Source organism: Cydia pomonella, chromosome 2 (genome assembly GCF_033807575.1).
Source record: "Cydia pomonella isolate Wapato2018A chromosome 2, ilCydPomo1, whole genome shotgun sequence".
Classification (NCBI taxonomy): domain Eukaryota; kingdom Metazoa; phylum Arthropoda; class Insecta; order Lepidoptera; family Tortricidae; genus Cydia; species Cydia pomonella.
The window spans coordinates 1477851-1499682 of record NC_084704.1 but is presented as its reverse complement, the minus strand read 5'-3'; the positions used below and the strand labels follow the sequence as shown (position 1 = coordinate 1499682).

The 21832-nt window shown below is 38.8% G+C and overlaps 2 protein-coding genes across 5 annotated transcripts in view; one reads left to right on the top strand and one right to left on the bottom strand.

Annotated features, from left to right (window-relative positions):
- Nucleotides 1-4956: 4956 nt before the first annotated feature.
- LOC133531012 (pancreatic lipase-related protein 2-like) lies at nucleotides 4957-19854 on the top strand. The gene is made up of 9 exons (XM_061869090.1): nucleotides 4957-5105; nucleotides 10120-10206; nucleotides 10884-10935; nucleotides 12148-12252; nucleotides 12735-12876; nucleotides 14494-14642; nucleotides 16838-17052; nucleotides 17545-17698; nucleotides 19404-19854. Exons 1-9 carry the CDS (start codon nucleotides 5072-5074, stop codon nucleotides 19474-19476), a joined length of 1011 nt encoding a protein of 336 aa, XP_061725074.1. The 5' UTR covers nucleotides 4957-5071; the 3' UTR covers nucleotides 19477-19854.
- LOC133530988 (organic cation transporter protein-like) overlaps nucleotides 14914-21832 on the bottom strand; it is a 22524-nt gene continuing 15605 nt past the window's right edge. For all 4 annotated transcript variants that reach the window (XM_061869076.1, XM_061869060.1, XM_061869068.1 and 1 more), the window contains exon 5: nucleotides 14914-20729. In XM_061869076.1, coding sequence (XP_061725060.1) covers nucleotides 20301-20729 — 429 coding nt within the window. In that variant the 3' untranslated portion in view covers nucleotides 14914-20300. The remainder of the gene's footprint in view (nucleotides 20730-21832) is intronic.

Here is a 21832-nt window from a genome sequence, read left to right as displayed (position 1 = left end):
ATGTTAGGGAATAAATAGTTATTATATATTATCATTCCTAATTAGAAAAAAACGGTTAGTACATAAAACATAATTACCTTAGAACGGGATGTTATAAAGTGTTGAAAAATACTGTCTACTGGTCAAAATCAAAATGCATTACTTGAAAACAGTTGCGCGCACTGCCCATACGTGAGTCGACAACACAGTACACGTTGTCGGAATGCACAAAGGTTGGTACAGGCACATAATAAAAAATAAACAGAACGTCCGTTCCCGCCGTTCTTGAATATACATACCTAAACTTGCCCGACTCACTAGGGTTCCTTCTGTATCAATTTCGAATTTTAAAAAGGAGTAGGTAATATAAGTTTACAGACATACATACATCGATTTGCTTATACATACATCTTATCATGTTTACATTCCTTAGAGACTGCATTTTGACGTACATGACAGTAGGTACCTACGTAGCGGCGGGGACGTCAAGTGAGCAACGCGCGCACAGCCCGACTAAGCTCTGCCCGAGAGTGCCCGAGAACGCCTGTAAATGTTACGTCTCTGTGGGTAAATGTCACGTCTGTGGTCGTGCGGCGAAAATGGCAGTTTGTACTGAGCGGACTCTGCTCCGGCGCGCGCCGCCGCTATTTACTTTGTGGTACGAGTATTGGGCTGCAGCCACGCGCGTCAGTTGACTTCTACGGCGGTCAAAGGAGTACGGCAGCTTGTTAGAAGGGGCGATAAAGAGAGTACCTAGCGATCGATTATATTCTCTTGCAATAGATGAAGATCCCGTGTGAATAAACTTCTAGTTTTGAGTAGAGCCTAAACCAAATATTCAGAAACAAATAGGTACATTCAGCATCAAAAGTAGTGGATGAAACTTCGCGCCTGAAAGTATTTGCCAGCCTTGAATACTTTTCCATATAGGTAAGGATGTATCTGTACAGTTCACGTTCAAAAGTAACTGTCACAGCTGCAAGCAAATGGCTCCACAATCAAAGTTCGTGACTATCTTCTCTGTCGTTTCGCTCTTGGCAGAGCGGTCGTGGTCCCGTGGTGGCGCCCGCATCGGTAGTAGAGGCGGACACAGCTCTTAGCACGATCCCGCCATCTCTCCTTGTTGGTAGACTGTCTGGCACAGTCAGATACGCGGTTTCCAACTGCGGATTTTAACTATACTTATCTCCGATTAGTCTAATAATGTTTATTATAGCAGATTAATAGATTCAGTTAGTAATGATGACCGTTCTGGACTAGTGGGTAGTGACCCTGCCTGTGAAGCCGATGGTTCTGGGTTCAAATCCCGGTAAGGGCATTTATTTGTGTGATGTACACGGATATTTGTTCCCGAGTCATGGGTGTTTTCTATGTATTTAAGTATTTATATATTATATATATCGTTGTCTAAGTGCCCACAACAAAAGCCTTCTTGGCTTACTGTGGGACTTAGTCAATGTGTGTAATAATGTCCTATAATATTTATTTATTTATAAACTTCATTGCGTGACACTGTCCCATGTAATAATGACCATGATATAAGTTCATTGTTTATGATCGCGGTAAACATGGTTAAACTGGTTCAATTATCGAGCAATTTACAATTACCACAAAGGAACATTGACTATAGATTTTTTTCTAACTTCGCCTAGTCATCCTTCTAGACTTATAGTAACAATGGAGATAATGCAATTGATGATCCTGACAATGTAATCTTTGCCTATGCCATTATGAGTCTGTAAGACATTGAACAATAACACTGAAGTTGATCCAATTATACTTACACTGGAATTTTATCTATGCCATTAAGTAGCAGTAGGTTCTGCCACCAGTTTAAAAAATAGTCGCGCTTTTTTAGATCACTATACAGTTCATATATTTAATTGCAATAAGCAGGCCTTTTTCTAGTACTTCACTTATTCGAAACCTGATTCGCTCCCCTAAAACGCACCTTAAAAATTTGTAATAATTTTTAATAAAAGCCAAAAATTCGACGATTAATTTTATTTTATCCACTCACATGATTCCGATTTTAACGAAAGGTGCCCTGAATTGCTCTGCCATTTCGCAGATACGACGGCACAGTGTCGTGATATCTTCAAAAATCGATAACTTTGCTTCTGCTTAAGCATTTGGAATGATTCTTTCGGTTTTATAATGGTAAAGAAACAAAAAAAAATATTTTCTTACTTTAGCTATTTGCTGTTAGAATAAAAATAATTATTAAAAATTCACGAAGTTTACCTAAAGGAATAATTTCCGAGTTATAGTAGAAAACTATTTTTAATAAACAATCTAAATCGATAACATATCTTTTTTTTTATTCAATTTAAAGAAGGTTTAATAAGCTTTTAATTGATACTAAACACCTTGATAGCTCACCTATAAAATTGCAGAGTAAAACTGATTCAAATTCTGATAAGGAACTTTCGAATTGCTCCACCTGGCGTGTAACTATGTGCTATATTCGTGATTTTTTTGTGGCTAATTTAGACACTGAAGTACAAAAATATAGTAAATAACCGTTTAAGACACTAATTACCTTGAAATTAAATACATAATTTATGTAATTATGACAATGATAGTGGCTTTATAACTTAAAATAACAAAAGAGTATTTACATACCTACTAAACTTTGGTGTCTTTAAAACGGCCGATCACCAACCGAACTAACTTATAACTACACTAACACGTGTAATATATGCACCATAACATACACTTCACAACAAATTAAGCACAATAAGCAAATAGTAACTATTAACACATGAAATTATACTGATTACAAACGTAAATAAACAACACGGCGGCCGGCAAACTGACCTGCGCCATGTCAAAAACAAAGATGGCTACCTATTTAGGGCGGAGCACAACAGTCGCGCGGTGCAGATGTTCAACAGAAATAGGAACTTTTAACACATTCACTGCCAGACGAAAAACGGCAAGCTACCCCAGGATCCGGGCAATATATATAAGAAATATTAGTAAATAGAAATTATAAGTAAGTAGTAACAAACACCCCAAAACGCGTATGCAACGTCTAGTGTACCACATGCCTTACGATGTGCAAAAATGCTTTAAGCAACCACAGTTGCTGTGTTTGTACTTACAATTTTCCGTCACATGGTTTGTTCGCTAATCCTGGATAATAAACAGTGATTTAATGCATTTTATTGTTTATTAATGTAATTTAATAGGTAATCGAACTATTTAATGACTATAGGTTGCTCAAGATATATTTGGTAATCATAGAAATCTAGGGCATTAAAATAGGAAACACGCCAAAAATCTACAGAGTTATTGGTTTGAAGTGAGATTTTATGGTCATCATTATTAAGTAGGTCTAAAATATAGTTTTAATCTAAATAGATCAATAAATGCGGAGTAATTTAATATATAATACTAACAGAAATATGTAAATTTGAATACTTACGGCATTTTAAAACACGCAGCAACTTTTAACACTCGCACTTTCCCGAACAACTTGCAAAGTAACATAGATAAAAAATACTGTGGTTATGTCTATGTGGTTGAAACATTTTTTAAATATTGTCACGTTGGTATTCTGTATTTTAATAAATGTTTACACCATATCTGTGCAGCCCTTCACTGATAAGAAATAAAAAACCGCATACACTCCGTTCGCAACTCGAGTTGCAACGATCATTTTAGAGGTGCGAAATGTTGAAACCTTAGTTGCTGGAATCATGTGAGTGGTTATATCACACTCACCGATTACTTTTGTTTTGTTGAAACTTACAAAAAATAAAAAATCAAAAACGTGATATTCGCGATCCCCGGGCACGCACAGCCATCTCGCTCACCCATACATAGTGAAAATGAGAAAAGCAGCTGAACCCAAGGCCTTAATAGATGAAGAAATCGGAAGGCCTCCTTACAAACAAAATGGCGTAACAATTTACTTATTCCTTTCTTAAAATCCGGAACTAATCGTTGTGCTCCAAAAGTTTGAAAACACTCATTTCATAAGTAAAGATAGCCCGTTCATATAATGCCGAGCGAACATGCGCACCAACCAACGAACATGTCCACAAACGCGATTTGCGCACCAACGCACTGGCCTACATTGTAGTGCTAGTAAGGCCCGTTTTTACTAAGGAGTGTGGATTTAAGAGGAGAGAAATCTCATATGATAGAACTGTTGCAAAAGTGTCCAGCTGTCAGCTATAAATAATAGTTCCAAATCTCTCCAGAGTAGCGCTAGAGTAGCTAAGAACCTAAGCGTTATTGACGGAGTGAAGTGCGCTGTCTATGATTTGATTTTTTTGTTCAAGTACTCTAGGTATTGTAGCGCCACCTATTTATGGTTTTTTGATGACACTTTTTGGTATATTGAGATTTCTTTCCTTACCTCCACCTTCCATACGTCTTTACGTAGTAATATTTAGGAATGAATCAAGACGAAACCTGATTAGCTTAGTAATGAAGACGAATTACTTAATTCGTCTTCACTCATTTTTATAGCGTATTTATGTTTAAATAGTATGATATACAATCGTTATATAATAGGGAGCTTTTCCGTCGAGTACCGTATTTAGGCCACGAAGCTTGCTAAGTGACCTAAGTAGGTACGAGATTGAAAAGCTTGATTATATCACTATTGTATACAATACTTTTTCTACGAATTAACTAAACTAATACTTTTTCTAGTAGAAAAGGCCACAAATAAAAAAAAAATTGGCGTGAAGAGTTGAGTTCCCATAGAGAATTTTAATTTCGCTCCTTTTTCTACTGACATGTTCTAATCAGTTTCTCTATACTAAAACTTTTTTTGTAATATGAACTTTTTTATATTTTATCCCTAAAGTAAAATAACGCAAAAATATTGTATAATACTTACCTACTTTTTTTTTACAGTAACTATTCTTTATTATTTTATTTTTATGCGTTTACAAGGCCCAGAGACCTACGTTGTATAATGTTATAGAAGTATTGACGGATAACTCAGAAAATAAAAGACAATAAACATAGATACGTCGTAGATGTGACGGTCGAGGCCGATCGCTAACAGGATCGAGATCGAACTTGCGACTCGTCTAGTCTAAGACTGCGCGCCGGCAAGTGCTCATCTATTATGGATTTTATGACATTGTTTTTTATAGTGACTGGTGAGTGAATTTAGTGAACCTATTATATACCGTGTTTTTATTGAATTCCGTTAACTTCGGGGCATGAGTAAGTTCGTTTAAGGAAACTAAATGGCAGGGGAATTTTGTAATTTTTTTAAATAAAAAGTTATTAAATGTTGCATATAGCGTTGTTGTAACGAGGGCATTACATTTAACTTAACCAAACAATTGAAAACTATGACATATCAATGACATTTCAAACATCGATCGTCCGAGATAGTACTTACGTTTAGCAGCAAATGTATTAACTCGTATTAAACACTAATCAGTATGTAAACAGACCCTAAGGCAAAAGTACACGCTCGTAGGGGCCTTATAAGATAAAAATAAATTATTGATTATCTCCGAAATAGAGTTAGTTAGAATATCGGTGTCTTTGAGAAAGTTACTTAATTTAAGCTCAGGAATGCACCCTTTAAATTAACGGAAATAAAAAAAACACGATGTATGTGTGTGTGGTCAGAAAATGGAGTCAAACCTTTTGTGCAGTATAGGACAAACAAAATTGTTCCTAAAAGATACAAAAAGTAGACTAAAACTTAGAAATCATTATATTTCGTCACTTCACACAAGACAAACAAGATGACAAGAGGTTATATAGTGTTGTAAATTAAAATTAATGAAATGGGGTTGGCCGGTCGAAGTATTAAACAGATGGCGCCATCATAGCTTGCCCTGTCAATCCCTAGAATTGTGTCAAATTCTTGTTTTTTTTTTTTGAATTTTGTGACCTGGATTCCAGTACTTTAAGCCAAATCTCATAGAACAAAACTAGAGACAGGGGCAAGCTATGATGGCGCCATCTATGCAAACCTTTGACAGTTGCCAACCCCACTGAGCTGGCCAAATCTTCTTAGTAGATAAAGGCGCGAAATTCAAATTTTATATGGAAAAATAAGCCTTCGAGTCTACGTCTTATAAATTTGCCGCTTTTTTATACTGGCGGAAATGGCTTGACAGACTATAGCTACCTAATGTGCCAACGGTTAGTGCCATTAGAAAAAGGCATATTTAATAAATTCATAAGTGCGCCTCCTTTTTAGGGTACCGTAAAGGGAAAATAGAAGGAACCCTTAATAAAAAATTAACGTCTAATGTCGTCAGAAAGAACTTGAGTTGCATAATATTCCGTAACAAAAAAAATCCAGTATAATATGTATTCACAACTCTATAAAGAAAACATTAACAAAAGTCTTTTCCGAATTAAAAAAAAGCGGCCAAGTGCGAGTCGGACTCGCGCATGAAGGGTTCCGTACAATTTAAGACGTATTATAAAAAAATCTTCTTACTAGATCTTGTTCAACATTTTACCACTTTGGACACACATTTTACCACTTTGGAAGTGTCTCTCGCGCAAACTATTCAGTTTAGAAAAAAATGATATTAGGAACCTAAATATCATTTTTGAAGACCTATCCATAGATACCCCACACGTATATGTTTGATGAAAAAAAATTTTTTAAAATTTTATGACGTATTAAAAAAAATACTCACTAGATCTCGTTCAAACCAATTTTCGGTGGAAGTTTGCATGTGATACCCCACACGTATGATACCCCACGGTTTGATGAAAAAAGATTTTTTGAGTTTCAGTTCTAAGTATGGGGAACCCCCAAAATGTATTGTTTTTTTTTTTTTTGTGTAAAAATCTTAATGCGGTTCATAGAATACATCCACTTACTAAGTTTGAACAGTACAGCTCTTATAGTTTCGGAAAAAAGTGGCTGTGACAGAATCGGACAGACAGACGGACATGACGAATCTATAAGGGTTCCGTTTTTTGCCATTTGGCTACGGAACCCTAAAAATTAAATTAAGTTTGCAATTTAACCACCTTTGCATGTGTTTATTTATTATACTTGAAATTTCTATGAGATTACAATTACCGATTTGCCGATAGATGGCGCTGTGTTTTTAGGGTTCCGTGGCCAAATGGCAAAAAACGGAACCCTTATAGATTCGTCATGTCCGTCTGTCTGTCCGATTATGTCACAGCCACTTTTTATATTTGTATGAGATAGCTGAACGTTGGTACGGAACCCTCAGTGCGCGAGGTAAAACGGGGTTTTTTATCGGCCACCTTTTTATGGTTCCTCTGTCGAAAAGAACCCTTAATATCGCAATTTATTTTTCGGTCTATCTGTCCGCTCGTCCGTATGAATTTTATCTCAGTGAGCGATTAAGAGTCCATCAACGTGTTCACTAGCGAGACTGCTAAATAACTGAGACAAAAAGGGGGCCGCTATGTACTGTATTTTGTATTTAAGTACCTTTTGAATACACCAAACTAGTTCTTTATCATGCTGGATTCGTCGGTCTCTCAAAACAAAAATGGCCGTTTTAACTTAGTACGCCTAGATCGACGAATCCAGCAACGTAAAAACTATTATGATGTATTCAAAAGGTACTTAAATACAAAATACAGTACGTAGCGGCCCCCTTTTTAGGGTTCCGTAGTCAACTAGGAACCCTTATAGTTTCGCCATGTCCGTCTGTCTGTCTGTCTGTCTGTCTGTCCGAGGCTTTGCTCCGTGGTCGTTAGTGCTAGAAGGCTGCAATTTGGTATGGATATATAAATCAATAAAGCCGACAAAGTCGTACAATAAAATCTAAAAATTTAATTTTTTTTAGGGTACCTCCCCTACACGTAAAGTGGGGGTGATATTTTTTTTTCTATTCAACCCTAGAGTGTGGGGTATCGTTGGAAAGGTCTTTCAAAACTAATAGGGGTTTTCAAGAAACATTTTTTGATAAAGTGAATATATTCGGAGATAATCGCTCCGAAAGAAAAAAAAATTGTGTCCCCCCCCTCTAACTTTTGAACCATAGGTCCAAAAAATATGAAAAAAATTGTGGAAGTAGAGCTTAAGAAAGACATTAAATGAAAACTATAGCAGATATGATCAGCTTAGCTGTTTTTGAGTTATCGCAAAAAGTTTTCCCTTCATAGTAAAAAGACTTACTTTAATTAGGTACTGATTATGCAAATTTGTCTATTTGTTTAACTCGGGTGAAAGGTACCGTTTCACCCCTTGGTTAACAATTTACTATACTTTAGGCTCCAGTTTAGCTTATTGTGACGGAAGAGTAACTACGGAACCCTACACTGAGCGTGGCCCGACATGCTCTTGGCCGGTTATTTAAATATCTATCGTTAAATTTAAATAATCACAATTATTTACCAGTGGCGCTAGTGAGCACGTTGATGGGCTCTTAAGTGGTACTGTATTGGTAAACAGCAGTATTCATCTGGCATGTATATATTTAAAAAAAAAATTTCAAAAGAAACATATTTTCTTGTGAGCTAACATATTTAAAAACTAATACGTTTATAATGTGTTACGCGGACGGTTATTTACGCGGATTCTCCTTCCATAAGCCGTCGACCGTGACTTTAGTTTCAATGTTAGGCGTAATTTGCGTATTATAACACTTATTCCGGTAAATATTCTATGTAAGATTCAAAAGTTTAAAATGTTTATATTGTAGTCATCTGTAGAGATAACTTACCCCCTCTACATAGAAATGTAGGGGGTCACCTATCACTGCAGCTGACTATAAATTAAATATTGTAACGTCAATGAAACTACAAAATTAGATGAAAACATTTTTTACATTTGAAATAGGTATTTTTGCCACGGTTTTTTTGGGTATAGGACTTCTCCCTTTCTACACGGCGAATAAAATTAAAATTTCCCCGGTAAAGGTACTTTCAGTGGTGGCGGTCGTGGTTCTTGCGGTGGTGGCCGAGTGGATATGACGTCCGACTTTCAATCCGGAGGTCGCGGGTTCAAATCCTGGCTCGTACCAATGAGTTTTTTCGGAACTTATGTACGAAATATCATTTGATATTTACCACTAGCTTTTCGGTGAAGGAAAACATCGTGAGGAAACCTGCATACATCTGCGAGGAAATTCAAAGGTGTATGTGAAGTCCCCAATCCGCATTGGGCTAGCGTGGGGACTATAGCCCGAGCCCTCTCGCGCATGAGAGGAGGCCTTTGCCCAGCTGTGGGACGTATATAGGCTCAATTATTATATTATTAAAGGTACTTTGCAAATTGTTTTCTACCAGAGAAATAATAATGATTGATTATTACATTTTTGATTTAAAATTGGAAAGCCACTTAATTTTGGGCTTTAAATCGGGCCGTGCTCGGGTTGACAAAAAGCGTATAATATTTAATTAGTGAATGTGAATTTATTTATAAGTATAACCAAAGAGAATTTGAAATAGAGATGTATTGTCAAAGAAAACTTTGTAGCCACATAAATTTCCTGCCATCTGTCGACACATGTACGTATAAAACTTTTAGAACGCTATTTGACGTTGATCCTTATTATTTACTGATATGTGTTAAATTTGTTAAATATCAAAAAGTGGCGCCATCTAATAGATCAAAGGCCGAAGTTATGACAGCATCATTTCGAGCGATGGCGCTATAACTTTGTTTGTAAGATGGCGCCACTTTTTGGTATTTAAGAAATTTAATACATATCAGTAAATAATAAGGATCAAAGTCGAATGGCGTTCTAAAAGTTTATCATGTGTCGAAAGATGACAGTAAATTTATGTGGCTACACATTTTTATTTGACAATACACCTCTATAAAGATAATTTGTTATAACTAAGTATTTAAATTTAAAATAAAATACTGTATTTTATTCTCAAGTTACACTTTTCCGTCAGAAAATAATCGGTAAAAAAAATTATTTTCTGCCTTCCAGGCGGAAGGCGTCAACTTTGCTCCCGCTGCGCTAGACGAAATTGCCGCTTTCCGCCTCCGTCGAGCAGAAAAATAGTAAACACACCACGGGAGGAAACGCAGGACCTTCCATCCCGCGTTTAATTTTACACGCGGCACGCAATTACCTACTTTTCCTCCCTTGGGACACAAATAACTATTGTTTACCTCTACAGCTTTTATAAGGTACATAACTCATATTTTAAAATTATATTTTTCCTCAATATATTATTTTGGTCATGTTCTAGTGTCATTGTCATGTCAGGGGCAGAGGGAGCCCAGACTTCCGCTCTCTTACGACAGCTTCCGGCAGATACTTCGGAGCAAAGTCTCAGGTGAGCATCATACCAATTTTGTATACCTCTCGCTTCGAATATGACGGTACATTTGGGTTCCGTATTATTAAATGGTGTAGTTGTAACGTAAAATATTAGAAGAGATCAGTTGGAAGTCAAGCACATTAATTTATTAAGAAATGTAATATGGTAATAGTTATTTTCGATACAAGTGCGGAAAGTAGGAAAATCCCAACGAGTGGCGATACGAGTTGCAAATTACGTATTCGTTCGCACGTGTATCGTACGTCTTACAGCAGGGTGCGTAGGCAACCTAACAATCGTTAACGCTGCGTTTCGTTCGCTACGGAGCGTCAACGATTGGCACGTTGGATATGCACCCAGGTCCTATAACTTTCGATTTAGGCACGAAATATGCTCATTCCCGCAGTAGTGCCGGAAAGTAGCACCATATGTAGGTACCTACTGTAATAGTTGATTACGATACAAGTGCGAAAAATAGGAAATTAGAAACGAGTGGAGATAAATTAAAACACGACCGAAGGGAGTGTTTTAAATCGACACGAGTTGCGAATTACCTATTCGCACATGTATCGTACAACGTTTTACAGTACATATGGCTCTTTAAATGTTTGACATAGTAACGTAATATGCTAATTTTCACACTAGTGCGGTAAAGTAGCACCATATGTACTGTAAAATCTGTTATGTTACAGTGCCCGAAGGCCGTAAAATTAGCGTCAACGATGTCATCCTACGACTGTACAGGTAAAATATTCTTCTATGTTATTATTTAAATATTTGTTTCCCGTCCACGGAACAATGTGGCGTAGCGTGAACTAGTCTAGCCGTCGGCGAAGTCGCACCTGCGAGGCCCTTTTCTTTCAATGTGTATTCCCAAGGGTCATAAAAAGGGTTGGCTCCCGCGAGGTCTCTTTAAGAGCGAGGCCGTGGACGAGGGGCCGTTTCGCTACGCCACTGATCAATGGTGTTCTGGGGGCTTAGTCGACATGCCAATTTTGTAGAAAACGAAACGAAACGCTATTAATTGTCTCTCTATCACTTAGTGTTAGTGCGATAGAGACAGGTAGCGTTTCGTTTCGTTTCTCTGCGAACGATTGTCACCTTGGCTAGGCCCCCGGGGCATTTGACAGGCGTGTGCGGTGCGAAAGCTAACACGTAGAGGCCCTTTCGTCAATTGAATAAAAATTAAAGGGGTACACCGAGTGGATACTGTCCTCACTCGTGTCAGGGGACGCACGCAGACACGCAGAGGCAGCATCCTCCAGGGTACAAGTTTGGACAATTGAAAGTTGAGGGAATCTAAAACGTTGGTCCATGGGGTCCCAGCGCGCACAAGTTTTTTGCAGAAATCGCAAAGCGTCTGGTTAACGTAACTGGGGACCGAAGAGCTGGCGGCTTCCTCGCACAACGTATCAGCATTGCGATACAACGAGGAAATGTCACCAGCATCCTTGGTACAATGCCTCAAGGGCCTATTTTAGTTTTAAGCTAGTTATTAATTTAGTATTTGTACAGTTACTGTAATACCTCTGTATATATCTATTATGTAAATAAATATTTTATGTTAAATGTAGATAATAGGGAATTAGGTGAAAACGATGGACTAAAACCTGGGCTGTGGGATAAAAACCGGATGCCTGCCTAATAAAACGGTATCCAATGTATACCTACTTATAATACTCGTAGTAGTTTATTGTGACATAATGAAAGGTATTAAAATCCGAGCGGACATCTACTATGAAACGAGCTGAAAACGAGTTTCATAAAACATCACACGGGTGTTCTAATGCCTAATTATGTACAGTTACATACATTGCTTTATCTACACACATTCATATGTGGCTTCCCATCAAAGAAAGTTCCAAATGCACATCTTCGAAATTTGAATGTCATTAAGGAGGATATTTGGAGACTTTGGAGACCCTGGTTAATAGTTTTATGTTATATATTTCCCAGCCCGAACGCAACAAAACCGGCCGGTTACCGCATCAGAGAGACCAAGCGGCTTCTAGCCGACCCCAACTTCGACCCGCAGCGGCCCACCGTTATCTACGCTCATGGGTAACGAAGAATGTATTCTATACATAGAAAATAGGTTGAGGTTTCTACTATGGACATACTTCTCACCAGATGTGGAGGTAAAGGAGTTTCTCTGTGACAAAGGATCAAAAATTGCTCAGATAAATAATTAGTACAAAAACACTGAAAAATAAATTCTGATTTCACAATAAATGTGTTCGTACGGGATATCCTTAAGGGCTATAATACCTAAATCGATATAGGTAGGTCATTATATGACACCGAAAGACGTCCGCTGCTGGATATAAGCCTCCCCAAGGAACCTTCACAACGACCGGTCGTGCGCTACCCCGAACCATCGGCTCCCTCTGCGATCTTAACCAGATCCACAGTACAAAAACCAATTAATCTTATAGGATTAACATCATTCTATTTCTCCCTAATCGTCTGCTTGGAAAAACACGCCTGTGTTTTTATGTTTTCTCTCGCAATTGTGTTTATTTTATCTTTTTGTCAAATTGCAGCTATGTGGAGCTATTCACAGACGCAAGCGTCAAGCGCGTGATGGAAGCGTATTTGGCGAATGGAGAGTACAACGCGCTCCTTCTGGACTGGTCGAACCTGGCGTTCGGCAACTACGTAGTCTCTGCCATCGGCTTAAGGGCGGTAAGTAGGTGTTTTTTATTTGGAGAATGGACAGTACAACGCGCTCCTCCTGGATTGGGTGAACCTGGCGTTCGGCAACTACGTAGTCTCTGGCATCGGCGTAAAGGCGGTTAGTAGATGTCAATTTTATAACTACCTAGGCTCTCATTGATTTGCTATTTCAACACGGTGAGAATTGGCACTCACAATTTTCTGACAATTTCCGAGTCAATAAGTAATGATTGGTATCTATCGTTAATATTTGCTTGTTGGACCAGCATTATCTACGCTCTCACTACGCTCTCTTGTCACTATTTGGTGATAATTGTCACCGTGGTGAATCATAGGACAGGTCGACAGGAGTCTTAATCTTTAAATTTTAACGACAATGACATAGAACGAACACACCCGACTTGAAGATCTTGACGCCAAACACCAGCTCCGAAAAACTCGGCCCAAGCCCTCCTACCATTTCACATACAACGCATCTGGGCAACTCTACTGTTTCGTGTTGCCGGACTTTACAAAACAAAATTTGAATTCGCAAGCCACGTTCGGGCCCATGCACGTAATAGTTAAGACCCTTTTTACAAGCTTTTATTTACTTTCACCTGACCGTTGTCTGTTTGTAATCAAATCTTGCAAGTTAAATTTGATCCACTTCCCGGTTTCCGATTGAGCTGAAAATTTGCATACATATGTAAGTCAAGTGACAATGCAATATTATGGTACCATCGAGCTGATCTGATGATGGAGACAAGAGGTGGACATAGGAACTCTGTGATAAAACAACGCAACCTAATTGTGTTTTGGGTTTTTAGAATTTGCTCGATGAGTATTAGTTGCCTGTGGAAAGAAAAGTATAGTCAGCGATAAAAGCTTGTACCAAAAATATTTGCCAAAAACTTATTTTATTTGTCAGGATGTCGCCGTCGACGGATATGTATGGGAGGACATCACATCATCATCAATAGAAATTCTTCTTGTCAATTGAAATTCTCTTTGTTTGTGTAGGTACTTATATGAAACGCCTTAAAAAGAACAGTTGCAATATCCAAACAAGAAGTAGAATACTTGCACCAAGGCGATATGACCAAAGTGTGTAATGAAAAATACTGAATGATAATTAATAATGAAGGTGGAAAATGCTCTCTTAATTGTTCAAAAACTGATGAGAAAGTTGCATTTTATCTATATGTGTGGCAAAGTAATCTGATATAAGTTTTGTATTGTTGTCTTATGTTGGCTGGTAGAATTGACTTAAATGATGATTTTGAATGGTAAATATATAATAACGTTCGTTTGGTTTTTATTTGGTTTAATTTTATTTGATATTTTACAGTTAGTATTCCTTCCTTTCCTTGCGGTCGTATTTCCGGCGTGTCAGTGTCAGGGATCGGAAACCGGTATTTTTTGTATGGGAACGAAAACGGTATTTTTTCGTTCTTTGTTAATTACTTCATTTATAATTAGGCAATCTAATAATACGAAGTCGTTATCTGAAAACACAACTGAGTCCTACATTTAGAGTATAAAATAAACCGAAATATATGGTTATTTCGATGTTTTTGCAAAAAACCGGTTCCGATCCCTGGTCAGTGTAGTTAATATGTTAAATTATTCTTCATCTCTGTCCAGGTGGGTGAAGAGACAGGGAAGGCAATAGCGAGGTTAATAAAAGGCGGACTGTCTCTGGAAGGCCTGCACCTGGTGGGGCACTCCATGGGCGCGCAGCTGCTGGGTATCGCCGCACGGTTCTTGGCGGAAAGAAAAACGAAAGTGCCCAGGTATGTTTAGGGTAGGATTTTCGATATCGACAAATGTCTTTCGACTTGTAGTTTGTAATCTTCTATACCTTATAATAGATAGGGTTCAAATATCTTAGTAAATAAATAAAAATGGTTGTCTGTAAAGTCGGTTTACTGACGATAGTTGAACGTGACAACGTCATAAGAAAATACTGATGGAATGGTTTCTATTTCAAAAGAAAATTTTAATTTTATTTGTTTGATAGATACTTTGTATGGATATAGAGAAGGAGGTAAATGGAAATCACAATTGAATTGATCAAGTTACATTTATTTGTACGCATAAATACAATTGCTGCCGAACGCGGAGGCCGATTGTGCCTCTTTGTCGCTCGTTGCGCGCTCTCGCTTGCACTTCAAGCCTTAAATGGAACGCCTCAGAGCGAGGTAACACCGTATGAGTCATATTTTTTCGTGCGTGCGGCTCCATCGAATTATAAGACGTTGTCACGTCAAAAGGAGAACAATTCTCAAACAAAATACCCACGCATTTAGGCTACACTTTGTGGGGCACTCTATCGAAGCGATTAGTGACAGTGATTGGGGATCATCGTGCGGTTCTTGGCAGGAAGAGGAACCAAAGTCAGAAGGGCAGTCTCATAGACGAAGGTGTAAGTAAATAATATAGTGAAATTATACAACTTCAATAAATGGCGCTTAACACGGAGCCAAATTTTGTGGTAAATTCCGTGATCCCGTGTCATTTGTTAGTGATTGACAAACTAGGGTAAAGGTACCAGTAGTCAGCCTTATAACGCATTTTTAAAGTTTGTACTCTCGACGTTTCTACAGGATTAGTCGGATAAATAAACGCATGACATGGTTAGATCAAGTGTTTATTATAGTTTTGAAATAAAGTATGTCAAAAAATAACAATCCTCTTTATAATATCTATAATTAAGATTAAACAAAAAATTGCACTTTTCTCCAGTAGTCAGCCTCTAAAATCCAGTAAGCAGCCTTTGTGTACCCAGTACTCAGCCTTTATAAACTATTAATAACAATGAAATAAACAACACTATTATTTGTATTAAAGTTAACGATATTATAATATTTATCATTCCTAGGTAGGAAGCTAGAGTATAGGTAGGTCTAGGTACCTATACTCTTATAAGTACAATTCTCATGCCACGAAATTTGTAGGCCATAGGTACTTAAAATTATTCTTGCAAACTAATAAACACTGTATTTATCTTCTTTTTTTTTATTAATGAATCTGTTTATTGAATATAATTCATTATTTTTTAAATCGGTTTAAATGCTGGTGAAACCCGTGCAGGGGTCCGTTAGATATTGGAATATTTCTCAACAAAAGTATGTATACACTTTTGAACCTTATTTAAATGAGTTAAAGTTCATAATATTTGGCAGCGACGTACCAAGGAAGATAATGGCTGAGTACTGGATCCGTGAACCCCAGTGGTCAGCCGCATTAAAACGTTATTTCAAATGCGGCTGACTACTGGGTTTTACTTTAAATTGACTGAGACATGCCTAACTAAATTTGAAAATGTAAATGTAACGGTCCTAACGGTCGCATTGGATCGAAAATAAAGAAAATAACTAATAACCCGAAAGTCAGCCGCGGGAAGCTGGGCACTGGATTTTTTGTAAAAAAAGTGGTATCCAGTGGTCAACCTCCTCAATTTATAAGTTAAATATTGATATTTCTATTTAAATATAACGCAATTTAATAGATAAACTAACCAATAAACCCATCATTAACAAAAAACAGTAACTTTTTATATTAAAACATATTTTTTCTCACGCGTTAAAAGAACACCACGAGCAGTAAAAAATATGGCGGACATGACACTCAAGCTATCGTCAACAAACATCACCTTTATGAACGAGTATATATCCTCTCCCCGATACCTCACCGCACCTGCCGCGTTACGTATTAACGAATAAGGAATCAGAGCTCCTATTTGACTACACGCGATTTGTTTAATCGAATATACCAGATATTTATGACCAATAAACGACTTAAAAGGCTGACTACTGGTCCCTGGCTGGCCACTGGTGCTGTTACCCTATTTACCGCATAAGGGTTCCGTAATAACTAGCACCATCGATCCTTTGTTTCGATTTGTTTAGGCATCTTACTTTACTCTCTATGTTCTGACTAACGTCAGTGTAACATTTTTAAACACAATTGAACGTTTTTAATATAGGTTGACCGGCCTCGACCCGGCCTACCCCGGCTTCTACCCGCCGCTGCTCGGGCCGGCCATGTCCCGCTCCGACGCCGTGTTCGTGGACGTGCTGCACACGGACGGCGGCGGGCTCGGCTCCCCGGCGGCCACGGGCGCGGCGGACTTCTGGCCGAACGAGGGCAAGGCCAAGCAGCCGGGGTGTTTGTCGGCTACAGTGCCGCTTACTGTTGAAGGTGGGTCTCATGATATGTTCGACATTTAGTCGACCGAGCAAATTATGAAAATGGTCGTCATTCTTTTTCCCCATCACCATGCTGCCCGACTAAGAATATTGCTAGTAAGCAGATGACGTTTTTCGAATGATATAGTAATGGCTCCTCTACACGATGGCCCAGCGTAGGCCAGTCCAAGGGACGCATTTATGCGTTAGAGGGAGTAAGTGATATTTCTATCTCATTTCACCCCATAACTGCGTCCCTTAGACTGGCCTACGCTGGGCCATCGTGTAGAGGAGCCCTAAGGATTAGTCCTGAGTTTACGAACTGCGCGGTGAAAACCAGCCATTGAGCTTACGACAACAACTTATAAAGATCCCTCAGTATTCAAGAACGGTTTTAAGAGTGCAAAATAACGCCAATTTGATAACTGGCCACTCAATAACTTTTCTGTCCTGTTCTGCCACTAAATATACCTATAATTTATTAAATATTAACTACCTTTCCCAGATTTCTGTAGCCACTGGCGCTCATGGGAGTACTGGGCCGAGTCGGTAGAGGGAGGCGAGTTCATGGCCCGAAAATGCGAGGACTATGATATTTTCTTACGAGGACAGTGCAAGCAGGAACCCCTGGTCTACATGGGACTTAAGGCCAGCCCTGAGTAAGTCTCTATTCTCTCTCTAACATCTTAAGAGGTCTGAGATGTCGTTTCAGGGGGGCGAGTTCATGGCCCGAAAATGCGAGGACTATGATACTTTCCTGCGAGGACAGTGCAAGGAGGAACCCCTGGTCTACATGGGACTTAAGACCAGCCCTGAGTAAGTCTCTGTCTCTCTCTCTCTCTAACATCTTAAGAGGTGTGGGATGTCGTTTGAGGGGGCGAGTTCATGGCCCGAAAATGCGAGGACTATGATACTTTCCTACGAGGACAGTGCAAGGAGGAACCCCTAGTCTACATGGGACTTAAGGCCAGCCCTGAGTAAGTCTCTGTCTCTCTCTCTCTAACATCTTAGGAGGTGTGGGATGTCGTTTGAGGGGGGCGAGTTCATGGCCCGAAAGTGCGAAGATAACTACTTTCTTCCAAGGACAGTGCAAGAAGGAAACCCTAATAAGAATAAGTCATCATTTTCCTACCGTTTAGGGAATCCTCCCGGTACCGGGTTTGTATGGCGAGAACCGGGAATTCCCGATTCCGGTACAGTATTTGTGTAGAAAAGTACCGGCAGCACTCCCTACTAGCGTTGTCCCTGCATTTTGCAACTTAACATGTTCCATGTTCCAATCTGAATTGTTAACCTTACGACTTTGTAATAGAGGCTTACCGCGACCCATATACGGGGCACGGACAGTGAACGTGTTAAGGATGACTCACGATAGACCGGGCCGGAGCTTCCAGCGCTTCGTTTTCCATGGAAAGCACCACGTGATCACCGATCAGCGGTCATAGAAAATGACGTGTCGGACGCATCGGCCCGGTCTAGCGTGAGTCATCTTTTAGGCAACCTGGGGCCGTTCGGCATAACTTGGGCATAGGCATAAGTGGCATAACTTATGTGCTGTTATAGGCATAAGTGGCATAACTGATGTGAAATTGGGAAATGCCCACATTGAAAAATTTCGGAAACTTCTCATATGTTTGGATTGGGATTGCAATTTTCCGTTTCCTTAATTTTTTAAGATTTTGTCCTAAAATTTCAGATACATTTTCCAACTTTTTTTAAACTTGCACATCTGTAATTGGCATCAACTAGTTTTGACAAAAAATCCCAACCCAGAGGGTAGGTAATAGGTAGATATATATGTATAGGTAGGGTAGTATAGGTATATAGGTAAGGTAGGTAGAGTACCTTTTGATTATTCGTCTTCCTCATAACGTTTTCCTTTGCCGAACATCCACTGGTACACATAAAATGACGTATACCTATTAAGTTCCAACAAACTCATTGGTACGAGCCAGGAGCCGGGATCGAATCCGCGACCTCCGGTTTGAAAGTTGTACGCCTTATAGCTACGTTCCAAACACGTCAATTTTGTTTGTTGACCAGTTAAAAATTGCGACAGGAGAAAACAGTAAATTAAATGAATGGCAAAACCTATTAGGTTACTTTCAAAGCATATGATAGGTCGTACAACTTATAAATAAAAGGTAAAAGTTTAAGTAGAGGCTAGCACGATTAGCATAAGCGTTTACACATATGTACTTCGATCCGATATCGGATGATCCCTTGTGGTCGTCTCCGACATCCGTTCGGACAATGTGAAAACGCTCTATGTGTCACGTTGCTTCTTTTTCGCACAAATTATACAAAGTGAACAGCCCAACTTGAGCGCAATGTGCAAGGCTTTAAGCTTCTCCTTTATTTCAGGTTAACTGGCAATTTCTACCTGCGGACAGCTGCCAAGGCACCCTTCTCGTTGGGCGAGCGAGGCGCGAACTGACAAACATACGAACATACATACATACAACCAAGCCCACCCAATAGCAAACGCTTAATTAAAACTTACATAAACTGTTATATGAGATCTTAAGATGGTATTGTGATATTTAGGTAAAATTATAATTTATTTGGAAATAAGTGTGCCTACAGAGCAAAAAGGGACTTGTCCGGTTGTTAATAACGTTGATTTATAATCAACAAGTTTCTTTGCTGGAGGGTCAGTTATCTCTGCAGTTTACTGTACCTACATTTATATTAGTGGGGTCTGTTTGACAACAAGCGGAATAATCACTTTTGTTCTGCGTTATCATAAAATATGAATATGTACAAAACCATTAGACAAGGTAAGTATTAATAAAGTATTCTATAGTTACAATAACATGTATTCTTAATAACTATAACAATAATTCAAGGCGATTTTCATTCTTATCTGAACAAACTATTAATAAATGTATACAAAGTTACAATAACATAATCTCAACTCTTGCAACCTTTAAAAAAGTACAATTAAGTACACACTCAAGTTCGTTGTATACGTCGTGGCCAGATCTTAGAATTGATCATTTCATGACGTGGCTATAATTCAATGGAAATGGTCGCTTGGTTACATCATGATAAAGTCCAACCTAACCTAACCACATCACGAAGTAACCAATTTTAAAATGGCATTTCTGAAATGATCAAAATCAATGATCTGTCCATGTCATATAAATATTTACATAAGTACTTTCGCTTCCGTAAGCTGCTGGAAAATGCAGGTACCTCGTGCTTGATTTTAAATCACATCGCTATGCGAGTTTATTTCGTACTATGACTACTGAAACCCTAACCTTCAACATCTTCAAAAGAGTCCGGCAACTTCTTCCCTTTCGTTTCTGGCAGCAACAGGCAAATTGCCGCTCCAAGCAGCGGGGCGAACCCAAAGATAACCGTCGGCAACCACGGTATGCTCACCGCTAAATTCGAAATAAACGGAGCTAACATAGACCCAAATCTCATACCTACAGAGCACAGCCCCATACCCATATTCCTGACCACAGTAGGGAATAATTCTGACGAGTAGATGTAAATTGTGGCAGCATCAATAGCCATGAAGCTGACGCCCAAAGTTCCAAGTGTGAATTTGAGCCAGAAGTCATCGCCGACGACGCCAAGGGTTAGGAGACAGATGCCGCCGAGGGTGAAGGCCGCAATGGTGGTGGCTTTCCTGCCGAAGGTGCGGACGCACCAGATCGAGAGAAGGTTCGCGGGTAACTGGAATAGGATAATTTAAATTGGATTTATATTGTAGAACTGACAGTTAAACCACGCAAAAAGAGCTGAGTGATAAATGAGGTGTCCTATCAGGGTAACCTAGCAAAGGGATCGAAGAGTAGAACTAATGTTAGAAAGTTAACAACATCGCGTGTATTATGACAACTTATTAAGGGCCTGCTTCACTATGCCCAAGTAAAGTATTGGATAGCTAATTAAGAAATAAATTAACTGCCAGATAAAACTTCGAAACTAAGCACTTTATCTACCAGTTAAGCTTATATGAAGATTGTGAAACACCAACAATGACTTTATTCGTCAGATAAGTGGAAAGTTGCTTATTCAGGACTTTACTCGGACATTGTGAAACAGGCCCTAAGTATCTTTAAGGTTTAAGAAAATAAGAGGTAGTTCTGGCTTAATTGATAATATTATGTTAATCAAATCAGAACTATTGACTCTTGAGCCTCCGTAGCCTTACGGGGGAATTAAGCCTAAAATAGCACTAACTTACAACACTAACCTGTTATATTTTAAGTGTGACACACAATGCACAGGACCACTGCTCTGTGCATTCCACCGACCGCGTCACTTAAATGAATGAAGCCGCTTTGTATCTTAATATTATCTTTGTAACAGCATCAGAAACTATGCTAGTTTCGATGTAAAATAATTATTAACTTGCCTGAGGGCACAATCGTACATATACGTAATTTAACGGGATCAGGCTACGAAGTCACGTGAGTATTTCCATATATTGTTCAAGGTTCGATTGGCATTATCTATCAACGATCGTCACCGTGGCTATGCCCCTTGAACTGCAGCAGCAACACTAATACCTAAGCTAGAACTGGTCTGACTCTTGCACTGGTTGACGTCATAAAATGTACTTCAGTAATAATCCATCTTTACCTGAATTACGGTAGCCGCTGGAATAATAAGTAATGTATAAGCTGGAGCTTATCTGACTAGTGAACTAATAGACTCCATAAGACTTAACTCCAGCAGAGGCCAACAATGCACAGGAACACACTTCCCAAACATACAACTTGGTTTTGAAAGGCTCCCCGTTATGAACTTGAGGGTTGACAACTAAGAGATTT